This window comes from Mercenaria mercenaria, chromosome 4 (assembly GCF_021730395.1).
Source record: "Mercenaria mercenaria strain notata chromosome 4, MADL_Memer_1, whole genome shotgun sequence".
NCBI lineage: Eukaryota > Metazoa > Mollusca > Bivalvia > Venerida > Veneridae > Mercenaria > Mercenaria mercenaria.
This window is the reverse complement of record NC_069364.1, coordinates 37872563-37892552: the sequence shown is the minus strand read 5'-3', so window position 1 is coordinate 37892552 and position 19990 is coordinate 37872563. Positions and strand designations below refer to the sequence as shown.

The following is a 19990-nucleotide window of genomic DNA, read 5'->3' as shown; positions in this document are numbered from 1 at the left end:
AAAAGATAAAAGAGCTAAAATAACTGATAAATAACGATGTCTAAAACATAAATTGACTTGGGCATAGACAATTATCTTTTGATCACAAAGTCGCTATAAACGTCTAATGTTATAAGTAACCGAGTCGTCTGCTTAGATATTTCCCTCGCATTTGGGAAACTCCGGAAATTTCCGAGCCGGCCAGAGTCTCAAATTTAAAAGTAATAGTGATTGTATAAAAGGCACAAAGGGTAATAAAAATATTTATTTTATTTTTACACAGTTGAGTTGAGTAATATTTTTTTTTGAAACACCGCCGAAGCAAAAACGACTACTTTTTCCGTTTTTCTTCTTTTGCGCAATATATCAACGAAAATGACCCTAAACTTTGTCCAAAATTAGACTTTTACTATTGACTTCAATTGAAAACAAGGGTGGTACTATAAAGGGTTCAAAGGATAAGTGAAATAATGAACTTACAATTTCTAAAAATATATCAGCATTTAGTAAGAAAGATTAAATCATCTATTACCGCCGAAGCAAATTCGTTATTTTAAACCATTTAAATATATAACAAATAAATCGAATTTATCCTTCTTTATTTAATGTGTCGAAAAACCAATAATAGCGATTATTGGAAAAATTGAAAATGATGAATATAAAAATCGGAAAAGTACGGAAGCCCTGGAGGGACATTTATTACTTATTACCTATAATTTACAACTTATGACTTATTAATTAATATTTATAATTTATAAGTTATGGATATTGCTCGTTATGGCGGGAGATCTTTATGTTTGAGTACACTGAGAGCTTAGACTATCGGCGTGTACATCGTTTCTATTCATCGAAAGGCGGCGTTTTCTGAGGTTTTACATTCACAGGATCAAAAAAGGTATAAATACACATGTGCAACCGTAAATACTGAATATTTTTATTAATGTTTATAGAAAAGTAGTATTTGGTGCTATATGTAACCCACACCCAAAGTGATCTGAGACCAAATTTGACCCAACCCAATGGTCATCCGGTAACCCCTATGCAATCCTTCTACTTTACGTGCCTCTCATGAAACTACGAGTAAAATGACTCAAAGAAGTGTATTGTATATTCGAAACGCATATAAAATTTTCTGTGTGTCGCAGTGTTTAAACCAGTTTTAAAATGGCAGACAATGCAACTTCGTAACTTAAATACGGTAAGACTAGACTGCGTTCGGTTTATCCGGGTTATTGACATGCGGGATGATACTATAGTTGTACTAAAGTTTGTTCTTGAACTGTTCCTTAATTGTTTGTGTTTTGGTTGTTTCGCTCATTTTTTCCAACGTAACTATCAAGGGCTTATGATACTGCCATGATTTGAAGACAAATAATATTTATATTATATGTGTTTTTATTTTTTGGACCGTTTCCTTCAATTTGACTGGCGAACAGAATTTTTTTACAACTGTGAAAAACAAATTTATACGTATACCTTTTGTGCTGCTCCGGATGTTAGACTACTTTTTTCACTTTTTATTTATACTTAAAAAATTATTGACTTGAAAACAATGACTATAAAAAGAAACAAAACAATAAATGTCATATTTTTGTTTTGTTTTACACACTTGTAAAACCCTAAACCTCGTACACATATCTACGATAACGGCCTTATCGGATATGTGTACGTCTGTTTTGGATTTTACAAGTGTGTAAAAACCAAAAAATATGACATTTATTCCTTTAGTAAATATCATTATGCCATAAGATCTCGGCAGCACTATACCAGGTAGAAAGGTAAGGGATTGCCTGTGGTGACTAATGAGGATAGGGGCGACCTTTTCCCTAATGTCATTGTAATTTTGCCCACTTTTCCCATGAGACTATACCATGTAATTCCTGTGAAAATTGATATTCAGGCTTAAGACTGTAAAAACAGTACCATTAAACAAAGAGCAATACGAAGTATACAATCGTGTTGATGATAGACCCCATATACTCCTACATGTATTTGCCTTCAAAGTGGTACTCATTGCATACAGTGTGTCTATTGCCAGATGCTTTACTGTGAAGAAAGCAATTCATAGAATAATATTCAGGCAATATTACAAGTTTTCGACGCCCGTGAAAATCAGAAAGGCCTAGTGCAGGTGGTCTATTAATGTTGTTTCCAGTTAGGTTAGATGAAAATAAATTTATTGTATTACGAGGGGCATGCAAAACGTTTGGCACTTGATTTGTTTTCAAAAAATATTACGAGCTTTGTGAGTGGATGTATTCGAGGAGGCATTCAGGGACATGTTCTGAAACTGGTCCAGATTATTGATGAAATGAAACCACAGTGGCTGCTTGTATAGGGTGTAGTCATACCAACTGAACAAAAACCTAGAAAAAAATATGAATTGAAATATGTAGAGAACTTACCGTAATTACCATAAGTTTTTTGACACCTTTGCATTCAGAATTCCCTAAATTTTGGTACACACAGTATTTGCTTTAAGTTTTTGTGACCATCGAATAATGTTTTAATTACAAATAATGTTTCATTTTCGAATGAATCGTAATTGATCTATTTGGTTAACTTTTTATATTATAAAGCAAAATAGAAACAGAAGGTTTTAAATTGCGTGGTTTTGGTGATTTCTACATTATTACTATGACCCTAAAATATATTGGGACAAGAAAAATAGTTAGTTATTTTTACTGTCCCAAAACTTATGGTAATTACAGTAAAGCTTTCAATAAAGTAGTTCCCGACTAGGATTTGGTCAATCCGCTTCAAGACCAAGGGAAGACCAACAATAAAATGGACCAGACAGACAAAGTTTCCTCAATTTGTTTACTTTTGATCATATGTCAGTTGAAAACATACAGTGTAAATAATGATTAAATACATTACTCAAGACAAGACCCAAGACAAGACGCAAGACAAGGCACAAAGCTGGAAAAGACACATGACAAAATAAAAGACACAGTACAAGACAGAAGCCAAGCATAAGAACCAAACACAAGATGCAAAACAAGGCACCAGACAAGACAAGATTAGACACAAAACAAGACATTAGGCATGAAAAGACAAAAAATGAGACACAAGACAAGACAGAAGACGAGACATGTATTGTACGTTATATGTACATGTAATAGGTTCTACGTAACAAATGATAACTAATAAGTTATAAATAATAAGTTATAAATAATAAGTAATAAATAATAACTAGTATGTTATAAATAATAAGTAATAACTAATAAATTATAAATAATAAATAAAAGGTAATAGATAATAAGTTATAAATAATAATATAGTTAAGCTACCGTATAAGATGCAGTCATAACAACTGAACGAAAACCTAATAGAAAATGCATATGCATAGATGGCCGTACTGCTGAACGAAAGGGATAAATGCATAGACTATCTGTCTTTTATGTGTAAGCGTCTTAAACTATTATTTTAAATTGCAGATACATGTACAAGTAATTGGAAAAATGCTTCGGAGTGCTGTGATTGTACTTTTTACGACAGTTATGATGAGGATCATAGGTAATGTAGGAGCTGTCGTGCCTCCATATTTGCCGCCAGCAAGTCGAAATACGCAGTCTAGACTTACACTGGTGAAGAATACTTTTACGCTGGTTTTAGATACTTTGAAATTGTTCTTCTACTGTTATGTCAACGCAATAAGTATTCGACAATTAAAACGAATATTGAAAGCGAATAATTTGCGTCGCCGTGGGGATGTGTATACGCGGCTAGAAGAAGTAAAAGACTTGATAGAAAAGGAACTCCAACTCAGTGGAAATTGTGTTGGTTATAGACGTATGTGGCGTCGATTAATGTACGATTATAAACTGAACGTTAAAAGAAGTGATGTTGAGGTTGATGGTTGATGTTGAGGTTGATGAAAGAAACAGATCCTGAGGGAGTAAGCTTGAGAAGGACTAACAGGCTAAACAGAAGAAGATACTGTGCACAAAGTCCAAATTATATCTGGCACGTCGACGGATACGACAAACTTAAACAATTTCGTTTATGCATTCATGCAGCAATAGATGGGTATAGTCGCAGAATAATGTGGTTAGAGGTTGGAGCAAGTAACAACGACCCGAAATGCATTGCAAATTATTATCTGGAAACAGTAAAGAGTTTGACGCGTGCTCCACGGATTATCAGAGCTGACTGTGGCACTGAAAACACGTACCTCAGTTACATACAGCCTTTACTTTGACTGAGTCACAATGACACCATGGCGGGAATCAAGAGCTTTATGTTCGGGAGAAGTACTTCCAATCAACGAATTGAAGCCTGGTGGATAAATAAACTAAAAGATTTACGAGATTCTGGCAGATTTAACGCACTCAATCCGATTCACATAGAATGCGTCAGATTTTGTCTTATGGATGCGCTGCAAGCAAAACTTGACCGGATAGCACAGCACTGGAATTTGCACAATAACCGGCCTCGGAAAAGTGTAATGTATCAAATTCAACCAATAGTGATATACCTTAGTTATTTCAGCAGGTATATTGAGTGGGAAGCATTGTGTGAAGTTTCAATCCAACACAGACAGTTGTTATTGAGATACAGCTTCACAGTTGCACACAAGTGCTCCACGGATTATCAAAGCTGACTGCGGCACTGAAAACATGTCCCTCAGTTCAGAAAAGTGTAAACGAGCTTTCCTCAGGTAAACCCGAAATATTGTTTAACGTTCCCGAATTGTTTGGTGGATATGAAATGGGTAAAAACGTTGATGCCGTTGATTTAATTCATTGTCAAGGAATGTATGTTTCGCCAAAACAAAAAGGTCGTGCAGAGTTTCGTGAGCAGAGTTTCGTGAACTGGCATATATCCTTAAACCAGATCTCCAGGCTCCGTGCAACGCAGATGATGGTTTCAAGTTATATGAAGAACTGATCAGTCTGTACGAACAAGAAATATGATGGGGTAAAACTAATAGACTATGTTCATCAAATGAAACCTATTCTCAATAACCATAGTGTTTTGGGAAGTAGTTATCACTATAAATATGATATTGTGTATGTGTAATATAATCTGGAAAATGTCATAAAATGGTTAGATCTTAAACACCTTTAGTCTATGATAAGCAGTTTTTAAATCCTGGACTGAACTGTTTTGATATCTGTCTTCAGGCCTGTTTCGTAAGGGTGTTTCTCTTGTTGCTCTGTCTTCTGAAAAGGCACTGAGTACATGTGTTTTTGGTTCTAAAGGTTTGTTTTTTATATATTTATACACAAGCATTTTGTGTGTTTACATGCCATGCCTTTTTGTTTCCATTACGTGTGTTAGAGATTCACCTGTAGGGGATTACTTTTATTTACACTGTCCCGTGTCTTTGGAACATGGTGGGGGTAAGACAGAGGTTGGAAGCGCACCATAAACCGGTTTAAGCTCCCCAGTGGTGTTTTTGTCACTGACCGTTCCAAGGCAGTGCCCCACTGTGTTCCTTTGTTTGTTCGTTTTGTCCTTATGTGCTGGCTTTGTGTGTGTGCGCATGTATGTGTGTGTGTGTTTGTGGTGTACGCGTCTGCGTGCTGTGGGTTTCGTTTTAGGGAGGCTGCGTTTTTGGTACGTGGCATTCCCTGTTTGATATTTTTTTTGGCTTTGTGTGTGCGCGCGTGTATGTGTGTGTGTGTGTGTGTGTTCGTGGTGTGCGCGTCTGCGTGCTGTGGGTTTCGTTTTGGGGAGGCTGCGTTTTTGGTACGATGCATTCCTTGTTTGATATTTGTCTTTGTTTTTTACATGCAGGCACGTTAAGTTTCTTGTATTACTTTAACTGCAGTATAGGACCTCAAAGTCACGGTGGTCATTTTCAGTCTTTATATGCATGCAATTATAAAAAATTGTATATCAATTTCTTTGCACCAATTTAGAGAAACTTCCTGAATAATATAATTCTGGAAATGTTTTCTTTCTTTGGAAAACTGTTGATACTGAGCACTTTCTAAAAATCGCCAGGCATCCTTCTTGAAGAATAAAAATAAATACTAGTAACTGTAAGTGTGGAGTTGTTAACATCCGGTCATGAAAACCGAAAGCAGAAAACAGAACTGCCACTGAACAAAATTTCAGAGTTATTTGTCCCTTCCTCTATATTCCCAACCCCCTCATTCAAATCCCCACAAATTTTCTATAATTTTTCATCTACCTGGTGCTATGTTTTTCTTTGTAATAATGAATCTGACTTTTGACCTTTGACCACTAAATGTGACCTTGACCTTGGAAGTAGGATGCGCATGGCGCATTGCAAAGTTATTTCAGATTCCCTTTATGCAAGAGGAAGTTGTGATGCGGACACAAAACCAATTCATTCAAAATTTGGCCTCTAAATGTGACCTTGAAGTTAAGACTTAAGAGACATGGGTCTTGTACATTTCACACTGCCTCATCATAGTGAACATTTGTGCCAAGTTATCTCAGATTCCCTTCATGCGTGAAGTTATGGCCTGGACACAAAAATGTCCAAATTTTTATCCTTCGACCTCCAAGTGTGCCCTTGGACCTGGATCTTGTGCATGACACTTTGCATCAAGTTGTGTGCAAGACTAGTTCAAATCATAAAAATGGAACGACTATTATGCAGACAAGACAAAATAATGCCTAGAATGCATGATAAGATCGAGCAAGATCAAGATGGGAAACGAAAAACGAGGAAATTCCACGAAAACCAGGTTTCCAATTGCACCATGCCAACAGGTTCTTTTAAAAAATGGTCATATTCTATTATACATATATTTTTTATTACAACCATGACCATATTTTTCTATTTTTAGTTACCCAATGGCATTAAAAGGACCTTTTTGTCACCAAAATAAAAAAAAAAAACAAAGAAAAAGAAAAACATGAGCTCGTAGAACACGAAATGCCCCGCTTGATGCATTCAGTTATTGCACAAGAAACAAAAATCATTTGCTCGCTGTAAACAAAAGTTCTACTGTTCTGGTTCAATGTGACCTTGACCTTTGACATATTGACCTCAAAATCAACAGGGTCATCTGCTGGTCAAGATCAACCTGCCTATTAAGTTTCATGATCCTAGGCCCTAGTGTTCTCCAGTTGTCCGGAAAGGGTTAAACGGTTCAGGATCAATGTGACCTTGTCCTTTGGCATTATGACCTCAAAATCTAAAGGGGTCATCTACTGGTTATGACAAATCTCCCTATCAAGTTTCGTGATCCTAGGCCTGTGTTATCAAGTAATCGTCTCAAAACGGTTTAACTGTTCCGGGTCACTGTACCCTTGACCTTTGACCATCTGACCTCAACATCAAAAGGGGCCATCTGTTGGTCATGATTCTTTGTCCAAGCGTTCATGAGTTATTGTCCGGAAACTGTTCAACTGTTCCTGGCCAATGTGACCTTGACCTTTGACTTAATGACCTCAAAATCAATAGGGATCATCTGCTGGTGATGACCAACCTCCTTATTAACTTTCATGATCTTAGGTCCAAGCGTTCTTGGAGTTATCATCCAGAAACGGATTGGTCTACATACCGACCTACAGACCGACATCTGCAATACAATATACCCTCTTTCTTCGAAGGGGAGGGGGAGGGGGACTGAATCTTAGTGAGATTTGAACCGACACTTTTCCATTCCATAGGACAAAAATATAATTTTTATTTCAAATATGACCCCATTTTTCTATTTTAGCTACACTGACCTTGACTCTGATCCGAGTGGTCTCAAATACATTTCCAGCCTTTCGTGTTTAATAAAAGCTATCTACACACCAAGCATACTGACAATAAGTGTACCCAAACTAAAGATATTGAATGGAAACCATTATTCTATTTTTAGTAACAGTGACCCCAAATATCACCCAAAGCTAATTCTTTAGATATACTGGCTGTACACAAAGTTTGGTGACAGTATGTAAGTTCAAACTAATATTAAAAAGCGGAAATCACCTTTTAGATAATCATACAGAGAAAAAATCTACTTTAAGAGAAAAAAATCTATTTTAGTAACTTTGACCTAGACCTTGACCAAAACAAAAAAAATCAAACAAAATCTAAACCACTGCGCCACTAACTGTAAATATAAGTTATCCTGACCTTGACTTAGGCCCCATATACAATCCCAACCTTTGTTTTTCTACAGGCTACCTATAGGCCAAGTTTAATTTCAGTACATCAATGCAAACTAACGTTATTGTGTGGAACCCAATTTTTCTTTTTTTAGAAACAGCAACCTTTACCTTGACTATTATGACCCCAAATGCAATCTCAACCTTCGACTCCTTATCATCTATCTACAGGCCAAGTTTGGTATCCATAGCATGTTCTAAACTAAAGTTATTGCGGGGAAACCACAGTTTGATGCCTGTTTGCCGACATATCCCAATCTAATAACTGGTTATCTACGTAAACCTGGTTAACGAGATCTCCTAATGATACTAGTTGTGTGCAAGTTTGCTATAAAAACTAAAAAATGGCATGGAACATTTCAGTGGAGGACAAGGCAAAATACTGTTTATTTTAGCCCCTATAGATGATCACGAGATGATCAAGATGCATTAAGATTGAACCAAAATTAAGGCCCCTATGCTGTTCGAAAGCATTTCTTGTTTTACCAAACATGACCCACTTCAATGACAATCCTCACCTATATAGGGTCAAGATGAAACTTCTGGTCAAGTTACAAGAGAATTGAATCAAAATATGGTTTCTAGACTATTAAAAGCTTTTTCTATTATTTTACGTTTTTGAACCCATGTGACCTAGGTTTAAAGCTGACCTAGATATTATAAAGCTGAAAAATCTGAATATTTGACGAAAACGGCGGTCATGGTTTTTCTGATTTGACCTTGTGATCTACTTATTGACCGCACGTGACCAAGACTGAAACTTCGTCTAGATATCAAGATAAACATTCTGACCAAGTTCCATCAAGATGTGATTAAAACTGTGACCTCAACTGTGTTCACAAGGTTTTCCTATGACTTGACCTAATTACCAAGTTTTGGGCCCCACATGACCAAGATTCAAATACGACCTAGATGTCACCAAGTTAAACATTTTGGTAAAGTTTCATGAAGATTGGACCAAAACTGTGGCCTCTTTATGAGTTCACAAGATTTTTCTATGATTTAACATAGTGACTTAATTTCTGACCCCACATGACCAATTTTTTAAACCTGACCTAGATATCATAAAAGCAAACATTCTGATCAAGTTTCACGGAGACCAAATCTGAGGCCTCTACTGTGTTCACTAGCTTTTTCTTTCATTTGATCCAGTAACCTGGTTTTTGACTCAACATGACCTTGATTCAACCTTGACACAAATATCATCAAGGTTAACATTTTGACCAAATTGCATGGAGGTTGGACCAAAACTGTGATTTCTATTGTATTTACAAGCTCTTTTTACTACGATTGAATTTAGTAACCTAGTTTTTGACCCAACATGACCCAAATTAAAACTTGACATTGATATAACCAAGGTGGACATTCTGACAGAATTTCACGAAGCTTTGGCCAAAACTATGGCCTCTTAAGTATTCACAAGGTTTTTCTATGATATTACTTTGTGACCTAGTTTTAAACCCAGATGACCCAGATATGGACTTGACCTAGAGATCATCAAGGTGAACATTGTGATATTGAACCAAAAATTTGACCTCTTGAGTTCAGGAGGAAAAGTTGAGGGATGAACAGACAACGGGCACCAGACAAAAGTTGATCACAAAAGCTCACTTTGTCACAAAGTGGTAATTGAGCTAAAAATTTGAAACATGGTAAGAATATGGTGGTCCATGTTCAAGGAACTCCCACTTCAAGCTCTGGCTTAGCCAAAACAAAATAAAGCAACTGACTGTTAAAACTTTTATTGAACTTTTATAACAAAAGCACCAACCTTTTATGCATAAAAACTTCAACAATACCATATTTCAAATTAATTGTAAATAAAAGATAATGCCCAATGAATCCCAAAATTTCAAAAATAGGCCAAAAATGCTAAATCCGCCACTATTTAAATATGTATATTTTTGTTCATATAGGTTGAAAAGATCTGGAAATCGGCAGTTGCACATCTCTTCTCAAATTCTGAGTTTTTCCACACCTAAACAATGCCAAAACAAAACTAGAGCTATGACGGAAGGTGATGAATGTACCCCCGTCCCCTGCCCACTGACACAGTACATTGCAATTTGATGCACACAGGATTGTATAATTACGTAGACTGTATGTATATAGTATAGAAACAAAAAAGGAAGTCCCATAACTCTGCAGATTTTTATTCTGAAAGAACCTTACATGCACAACGCACAACCAGCATAGGTACTGATCATTTGTGTGAAGTTTCATTAAATTGTTTTCAAGGGTTCTGGAGATTAGACGTACACAAAATTGCATATGCAGACTCAATTTATATAGTAAAGTAACAAAAAAACCAAAGTCCTACAACTCTGCAGAATATTCTTTTAAAAGAACGTAACATGCACCATGCACAACTTGGGTTGGTACTGATCATTTATGTGAAGTTTCATTAAATTGTGTGCAATGGTTCGGCATATGCAGACTCTTATGTATATACTACAGTAACAAAAAATAAAGTCACGTAACTCTGCAATGCACCTTGTACAACTACTGTTGTTACTGATTACTTGTTTGAAGTTTCTTTAAATTGTGTCAAGGGGGTGAGGAGAGTTGGTGCACACAAGATTGTGTCTACGGGCAGACAGACAGACAACCTGAAACCAGTATTTCCCCCTTTCAACTTGGTTGTTCAGGGGGTACAATAGAGCAACTACCAAAACTGTAAAGAACTTTTAAAACAAAAGCACAAAACCTTAATGCATAAAAACTTAAACCTCAAATTTAAAACAAATTTTAAGCATAAATCATAAGAGAATGCCAGACGAACCCCAAATTTGAAACAAGAGGGTTATAATGACCCTGAATCGCTCACCTGAGTAATATGAGCCACATGTTTAAAATGGTACACTGATGCTAAAATATTAAAAAGTAGGTCACATTTATGGTAACTGAAAGTCAGTTTAAAGATCGATGTGCAAAACTGTATATGTCATCCAAATTTTTCAACGCTGTATTTAAAAAAAACAAGGAAGTAGCTAGGTCAGTAGGTCAAGGTGACAGCCAAGTAACCTCTAATCGCTTGTGGTAATCAGGTAATTATAATTAAACTGTCTAGGAAATATAATCTCATAATTTTTCAAGTATTTATTCCTATATAACTCATATAACAAGTGACTACCAGGGCAGACCTCGATCTTTTCACCCTAGGGGCAAAATTCGAATATTTCCCGCCAGCTGTATACCGTTGCTAATAAATTATAACTTATAAATTTTAAGTAATAACTTATAAGTTATAAATTATAGGTATTAAGTTATAAGTTATAAGTTGTAAATTATAGGTAATAAGTAATAAATGTCCCTCCAGGGCTTCCGTAGAAAAGGGACATAATTTTGTAAAAATGCAAAACAGGGTTATGGTACCTGAACAATGCATATCGGCTCATGACAGTGGACATGTGTGTGAAGTTTCAATCCATTCCCTTAAGTGGGTACTGAAATACCTGTTTGTAATAATGTACAAGTTGACAACTAATATATTTATATGTAAATGTTATTGAAGCGTCTGCTTTCCTACAAATGGTTACTAATTTACGTAACTGTGAACTTTCGTTATAGTACTTTGTTCCATCGTATTTAAGGTTGATACCAGAGTCACCTAGATGGCTGCTGACAGAAAGGCGTGTCAAGGAAGCTGAAGCAGTAATAAGAACTGCTGCAAAATGGAACAAAGTCGAGCTGCCTTCTGGAGATTTATTTGACAAGAATTCTGTGGTGGAAGACAAATCAAACGCCAGCTTTGTACAGCTTTTTACACATAAAGTACTATGCATAAGAACTGTCCTTATATTTTTCAACTGGTAACAAAATTTCACTTTATGTATCTTTTTTTTCTAACTTACATGTATCATTGACTTTTTTTATCAAAACAATATTTTTTGTAATATTTTTTATTTAAGATATAAAATATTTCAGTTTAATGATAACTGAAGGTCACTGATCTTTTATCACTTGCTCCTCACTGTCATAGTTTGTCTCTTCTCCTATTTCATTTTAAGAAGCCCGTGCGATTTCTGATGAATGGCTAAAAAAGTTATTCGACCTAAAAGTAATACATGTATAACCATGCTTAATTATGCCTTAAGAATAAACTAAAATAAAAAATTTTATATGACTTATGCGAGTTAAACAAAATACTTTCAAGCAAAAATATTTATATGAAATTTGTTATAATGTTGTACACAACAATGTCTAACCAAGATATACTTACAAACGCAATGTATATGAGGAAATGGGGAAAAAAATGGATAGTGACAGATCATGAAATCTATGACAAAACATGTCGGATGGAAGATGATTGGTAAAAATTGTTCGGTTTTCTTAAAAAGCTCTTCTATAATATAGAGTACAACTCCTAAATCTCTGACTGTTAACTTACTGTCGTTTTCTCTATGCGAGTCACGTAAGAATCTAATGATTCAATCAAAGAATTTAACTATGCAGTATGTATAGTTGCTGATCAATTGTTAAAAACAACACACGGATTATAATATAAAATCAAGGGTTGCTATTAAATGTATTCTAAATAAATATCTTGGATAGAAGCACCGCGTTTTCTTTTCAGGATGGTTGTTGCTTTGGCATACTTTGGGCTTGCTTTAAACTCTGGCAACTTGAGTGTAGATCTTTATCTTAACTTTGGTTTATCAGGACTTGTTGAGTTCCCAGCATATCTCATAGCAACGTACGTTGTGGAACGTTTCGGGCGCAGGATTCCATATTGTATTTCAATGATTATTGGAGGAATTTCATGTGTTTCAACAATCTTCTCAATAAAGTATGCTCCAGAAGGTAATTAATGTTAGCAGTGGTATTCTTGTATTTTTGAAGGAGGCACGACGTAAGTCAGTAAGACAGGGTGATTGAAGGAGGCCCGACGTAGGTCAGTAAGACGGTAAGAGTAAAAATAGGATATGGGGATGGGACGAAGGCTCTATAAAGACAGTTAGTGGGGATGGGTACGGTAGGCGTAATAGAATCTAGTTAGTTAGCGGTTTTTGTTGGGTTAGAGTCATATCGGCACGACGTAGGTCAGTAAGACAGGGTGATCGAAGGAGGCACGACCTAGGTCAGTAAGCCAGGGTGGTCGAAGGAGGCACGACGTAGGTCAGTAAGATAGGGTGATTGAAGGAGGCACGACGTAGGTCAGTAAGATAGGGTGATCGAAGGAGGCACGACGTAGGTCAGTAAGATAGGGTGATCGAAGGAGGCACGACGTAGGTCAGTAAGATAGGGTGATCGAAGGAGGCACGACGTAGGTCAGTAAGATAGGGTGATCGAAGGAGGCACGACGTAGGTCAGTAAGATAGGGTGATCGAAGGAGGCACGACGTAGGTCAGTAAGGCAGGGTGGTTGAAGGAGGCACGACGTAGGTCAGTAAGACAGGGTGGTTGAAGGAGGCACGACGTAGGTCAGTAAGATAGGGTGATTGAAGGAGGCACAGGGTGATTGAAGGAGGCACGACGTAGGTCAGTAAGACAGGGTGATTGAAGGAGGCACGACGTAGGTCAGTAAGACAGGGTGATTGAAGGAGGCACGACGAAGGTCAGTAAGAAAGGGTGATCGAAGGAGGCACGACGTAGGTCAGTAAGACAGGGTGGTCGAAGGAGGCACGACGGAGGTCAGTAAGACAGGGTGGTCGAAGGAGGCACGACGGAGGTCAGTAAGAGAGGGTGGTCGAAGGAGGCACGACGGAGGTCAGTAAGACAGGGTGGTGGAAGGAGGCACGACGGAGGTCAGTAAGAGAGGGTGGTTGAAGGAGGCACGACGGAGGTCAGTAAGAGAGGGTGGTTGAAGGAGGCACGACGTAGGTCAGTAAGAGAGGGTGGTTGAAGGAGGCCCGACGTAGGTCAGTAAGACAGGGTGGTCGAAGGAGGCACGACGTAGGTCAGTAAGACAGGGTGGTCGAAGGAGGCACGACGTAGGTCAGTAAGACAGGGTGATCGAAGGAGGCACGACGTAGGTCAGTAAGATAGGGTGACTGAAGGATGATATTTTATTATGTACACTATTTTTATTGCTAATACAAATCTCCCCATACAGATGTAACAAATGTTAGATATTCTTACTGTCCCTATACATACTTGGCTTCGTTTTTACTGTCAGAGATACCGGGAGTTTTTCACAATATGCAAGTTTTTTTCTTTATACAAGGTGGCCTAATATCGATATATATGTCTTTAACTGACTGAACCCAGTTAGTTCCCTATCTAAAACAGTGTCACAGATAATATGTCAAGTTTCTGCATACATGATTTTTCTTTCTATTTTTTCCAGTATCGCATTGCTTTTCCTGGGACAGTAAAATTATTAATATAACTGTCAACATTTGGAGAAAAACTGTCAGCCTCGACTCCGCCTCGGTTATATATGAGAAAAATGTACAGTCAGTCCGGGGCTCGAACCCGGGAACCCTCGCTGGCAGGGCGAGTGCTGTACCGATTGAGCTTACCGACTGCCTAACACATATTCTCACCAAATATGACTAAGTCCGTTCAATGACACTCCCTTACTAACAGGAACTACGTCCTCAAATTCCGGAGGTATATAATATTGCATGCGTCGCAAGACGGACCAAGCAAACATGCCACGGCCCCATGTTGCACGCTAAATGTCAAGGATGAGAGTGTTGTGCATTCAGGCCGGGGCTCGAACCTGGAACCACTCTGTTACAGGGAGAGTGCTCTTACTCTTACTAAGCATACCAGCTGTCTGGCAAATATTGTCACCTAAAGTTCGTACCGCAACATACTATTCATGTAAATTGTAAAGATATTTCGATTAAACTGAGGATTTTTATGATTTTAAGCTTTACACATTCTTTTAATAAATATGGATATCGGTGCGAACTAACTAAGATTATTCATGCATGCCATTTGACTAAAACTATTAGCGTGGCATGCCACATAACCATCAAAATGTATGTACAAAATTCACCCAGCTGTACAAGCTTGTGGTATACATTGTAGGTTCTAAGGCAGGCTCTCATTGGTAGACTGTGTGTGAGTGCAGCCTTCTCTATATATCAAATACACTAAGTCTGTGTCATACATTGTAAGTTTTGAAGTGATGAAGCTTGTGCTGGCTCTCATTGGCCGGCTGTGTGTGAATAGATCCGTTTACTTTATGCTTTACTGAGATATAAGTGGAAAATATATTTGATAATTTCAGATTGAAAAATATCAAATATATTTTTCACTGTACTCCAGTTGGGACTACGTTAAACAATTTCCCCTCAGGGTGCATCAAACACTGTCGCTGAATAGTTCTAAGCGTGCAAATAAAATTCATATTGAAGTTAAGGCTTCCTAAGGTTTAAGTTTCCGCTTTACTATGCGCCGTGTATTAACAGAAACGACAAAAAATTGTTTAGTACGGTTTGGACTTACCAGTAGTTGTATCCGATTGAAAGGGTCTGTACTGTAAGTCTTCTTGCACTAAATTTGAAGATTGTTGGGCACAATTATGCCCAGCAAAACTCATGGAATTAATAAATCACAAGGACAGTATATTAATTAAGCAAATATCCCTTTTTCTTATTCAGTGCATATGTCGGCAGCAGTCAAATTTCTTTTGCTGTCCGATCCCAACTACACTTTAATTGAAACATTATCCGCATATGCTCTTGTCAATAGAAACAAGAAAAAGATTCCTTTTACAGGATTATGCAAAATTAACAATAGCACTTTAACTTTGCTATGAATTAAAATAAATAATGTGTTTGTTTCCGAAATGACACGAATTTTCTTTCCTCGATTTGCATACATGTAGTTTGTTCCAATAGGTTACAACACACTAAATAGCTGTTCTTCTTTATTCTTTATAAATTGACATATTTCCAATGACCGCAGCACACATCAGGATGTCTGTAACTTACATTTTCTTGAAGAATATTGTGAGTGCTGAATAAAAATCAAAAGAAAAGTGGGGGTCATGTTTGATGCTCAATCAAACACACAAACTGCAAAATCAGCTAATAAATGAGACCCCAACTTGTAGTGGTGGAGTATGATCTAACTTTTCATGACATATTCTGTCATGTTATTATTTCATTATGAAAATGCTACCTACATGTCAAGCATAGATCTGTCATGTGATCTTAGCAAAAAAAAAAAAATTGCAAAGAAAATAAGGAAAATCAAGCTCTACAGCGCAAAAATCTGAGGACTATTTGAATCCGCCATTATGTGACTACCATATTTTCGCAACATTTTTCTATTTAGTGTTTGTATGCCAATACGGAATACTTGTTTCCGCTGTTATGCAATAAGAAAGTTTTTAAAAGTCGTTGCGATGGTTCCAGTTTTACAGCTCTAATAACTGTCATATTAAACATAAAGACGATTTAATCCTGATTGTTTGTAGAAAATATTTCTGACAAAAAAATTGTTGCTACAAGAAGGAAACATTGAATTGGACAAAATGAAAAATGCCAGTATTTTGTCATTTATCGCAGAAAAGTATAAAATAAATGAAAATTTGTTTTTATTTTGTGTAAGATGAATTTAATTTCATCTCGTGACCTCCGAAAATAGTATTCTCCATCGCGGCTTCGCCACTCGTGAGAATACTATTTTCGAAGCTCAGTCGATGAAGCATAACTACATCTTACACAACAAACAAACAAATAAAGTCAATCTCTATAGTTTATTATACATTGTAGGTTTAGAACTGATAACGCTTGTGCTGGCTCTCATTGGTAGACTGTGAGCGGAATCCTCTCTGTAGCATTACGTACACCAAGCCTGTATAGATCTTGTAGGCCCTAAAGTGATAACGCTTGGGTTGGGCTCTCATTAGTGTCGGCTCTGATTGACAGAATGTATGTGGGGGCAGCCTTCTCTATAGTCTATATACACAAAGGCTGTGTAATATATTATAAGATTCTTTCACTAGTTGTAGGTGCAGATGGGAATATCTGGCTCGAGGGTAACTGTTAAAGCGGTAACGAGGCTCCTGCCGAGTTACCGCGTTAACAGTTACCCGAGAGCCAGATATTCCCATCTGCACCTACAGCCAGTGATTGAATCTTTTTCTTGCATGCCATATTTAAAAAATAATAGTAAAAATAAATTCAAACAAATTATTTTCTTATAGCACTTTTTCCTTATAGTAGCGTACGAACAAAGCGCGGGAACTTTACGTGTGTAAACAGCCTCGGAAGTACGTCATGACGTTACAAAGTCGAAAACAACGTAATAGTTCCAGTTTTGTTTTATCATCTGCATTGAAACGTTATGTTATTTCCGTAAATTGACGTTTTTTGAATCGAGAAATATGTTAGGAACAAAGAGAAACTATCAAGGTATTTTATTTTTATCCCGTTTTACGTAATACATTATTATTACTACACAAATCTTCTGTACATATATAGTTCGTTATACGTCATTTACAGCACAAGAGTCATCTTACACCCCGGGGTGTGTAAGATGGAGTTTTCCAGCACCGGTGAAATCACCAGAAATCCCAGTCTGGTATGCAAGAATGTAGCTTCTGACATTATAACGCTAATGTCGGCTCTGACTGGCAGACTGTATGTGAGGGCGGCCTCACTATAGTCTATATACACAAAGGCTGTGTAATATATTGTAGGTTCTGATATTATAACGCTAATGTCGGCTCTGATTGGCAGACTGTATGTGGGGACAGCCTTCTCTATAGTCTATATACACAAAGGCTGTGTAATATATTGTAGGTTCTGGCATTATAACGCTAATGTCGGCTCTGATTGGCAGACTGTATGTGAGGGCGGCCTTCACTATAGTCTGTATACACAAAGGCTGTGTAATATATTGTAGGTTCTGATATTATAACGCTAATGTCGGCTCTGATTGGCAGACTGTATGTGAGGGCGGCCTTCACTATAGTCTGTATACACTAAGGCTGTGTAATATATTGTAGGTTCTGACATTATAATGCTATTGCTTGCTCTGATTGACAGAGTCTATATACACTTCAGCTGCGTTATAGATTGTAAGTTCAGAAGTGATAACGTTAGTGGCGGCTCCGATTGAGAGACTGTTTATGAATAGAGACTTCTCTGTAGTTTGTTTACACTAAAACTGTCTTATTCATTGTAGGTTCTGTTACTTGCATTTATTTACATAACTAATCATACCCATAACCAGGAATGGGCTACATTTTAAATTGCATTCACAGCTTAATAAACAGCGAGGGTCTATATTGGTAGGCTGTTTATGAGTGGAGTGTTTTCTGTAGGTTTTATACACTAAGCCTGTATTGTACTTTATAGGGTCTGAAGTGATAACACTATATCTGGCTCTGATTGGTAGATTCTGTATGACTGCAGTCTTCTTTATACAGCAGTTTGTATACACTATGCCTGTCTTACATTATAGGTTCTGAAGTGATAACTCAATATCTGGTCTTAATTTGTAGATTTTGTATGAGTGTAGCATTTTCTATAGTTTTAATATATACACTATGCGTGTGTTATTCTGACGAAGTAAATCTAGTGCTGGCTCTGATTGGTTGGCTATGTGTGAGTGCAGCCTCATTTGTATTTTATATACACTAAGCCTGTGTTATACATTATAGGTTCTGAAGTGATAACGCTAGTACTGGCACTGATTGGTAGACTATGTGTAACTGCAGCCTTCTCTATTGTTTATATACACAGTGTGGAACTGTTTCCAACTGTTGTACGTAATGCTGGAATGGGTGGAGCCTCAGTGTTTGCCAGGGCAGGGACAATGATTGCACCTTACATTGTCATCTTGGTACGACAATATTCATTAGTTCATATGCAGTAACTGTAGACTTTATCTGACTGTTCGATGTAACTGTTAGCTTTATTTGTCCGTAAGATCGCAGGCTACAGGCTCAATCAAACCGAGCCTGCAACATTATCGTTTATGTCGTGTTGGGCGGCCTGTGGTTTTCCACCTTTTCTATCTTATCTCTTGTGTCCATCACAGTAATAGCGGAATATATCTGACTGTTTATGCGTCTGTTCGTCTGTCAAAGAAACAGTAGGTTATTTCTGACTATTCGTGCATGTTTCTGTCTATCAAAGCTACAGGAGACTTTATCTGACTATTCATGTGTGTCCATCACAGTAACGGCAGGCTTTTTGTAACTATGATGACTCTTTGCGTTCCTTACAGTAACAGTAGGTTTTACCGGACTATATTTACATTTACTTTGTATTTTGTATAGAAAGAAAGAAATGTTTATTTTTGTATAAAAACATTGGTACAATAATATAAATGACAACCTTTCCCGCGAGACTGCACGCACTATCTGACTTTATTTACAGAACATTAACAAAATGGCGACATTCAAAGAATCTTGCAAAATGGGTAAAAAATCAAAAAGAACATTCAGTTATAGCTCAACGTTTTCTGACGGTAAAGATAAAAAATGAATCGACACGACTTTGTCATCTTACTGGATTTAAGGATATTTTAAATTACTCTAATTTGATTATTGGACGAATAAAGATTTAACGCCGGCTCTTTTTTGGCTGTTCTGTAGTGGCAGCGACTATAAATAAGGCGTAAAAAATGTTTGTTTCCGGTAACATGCTAAAAAAATTAGGGTAGGTAGGTCGGTAATTTCTTTTTAGAATATTTTTTATTATGTTGGACTTTTCGGAAATTATTTTTGTGTCAAAAATTAATACAAATAAGGGGGTTATGCCTTTAGAGCATCAGTAAGTTGATTCCTAACATCACTGACCATGTTTAAAGCATAAAAATGCAGTTTTGCAATCCTAAAAGTGGCTTCTATCAAACAGTCACTTGCAGTAAGAGGAAAGTTTATTTCCTCATTTTGATGACTGGTCTCTTTTTAAATATTACTTTGCATTGCCTATGATATTGGATCCGTTTCAGGTATTCAGGAGTTTGACCTAGTTTATTTAGTACAATTTTAATTTAATGGACATATTTTA

General features: G+C 36.9%; 1 protein-coding gene across 1 annotated transcript in view; it reads left to right on the top strand.

Annotated features, from left to right (window-relative positions):
- LOC123551474 (organic cation transporter protein-like) overlaps positions 1 to 19990 on the top strand; it is a 49500-nt gene that overhangs the window by 27748 nt on the left and 1762 nt on the right. Inside the window, exons 7-9 of the mRNA XM_045340442.2 lie at positions 11658 to 11876; positions 12641 to 12867; positions 18634 to 18815. Coding sequence (XP_045196377.2) covers positions 11658 to 11876; positions 12641 to 12867; positions 18634 to 18815 — 628 coding nt within the window. The remainder of the gene's footprint in view (positions 1 to 11657; positions 11877 to 12640; positions 12868 to 18633; positions 18816 to 19990) is intronic.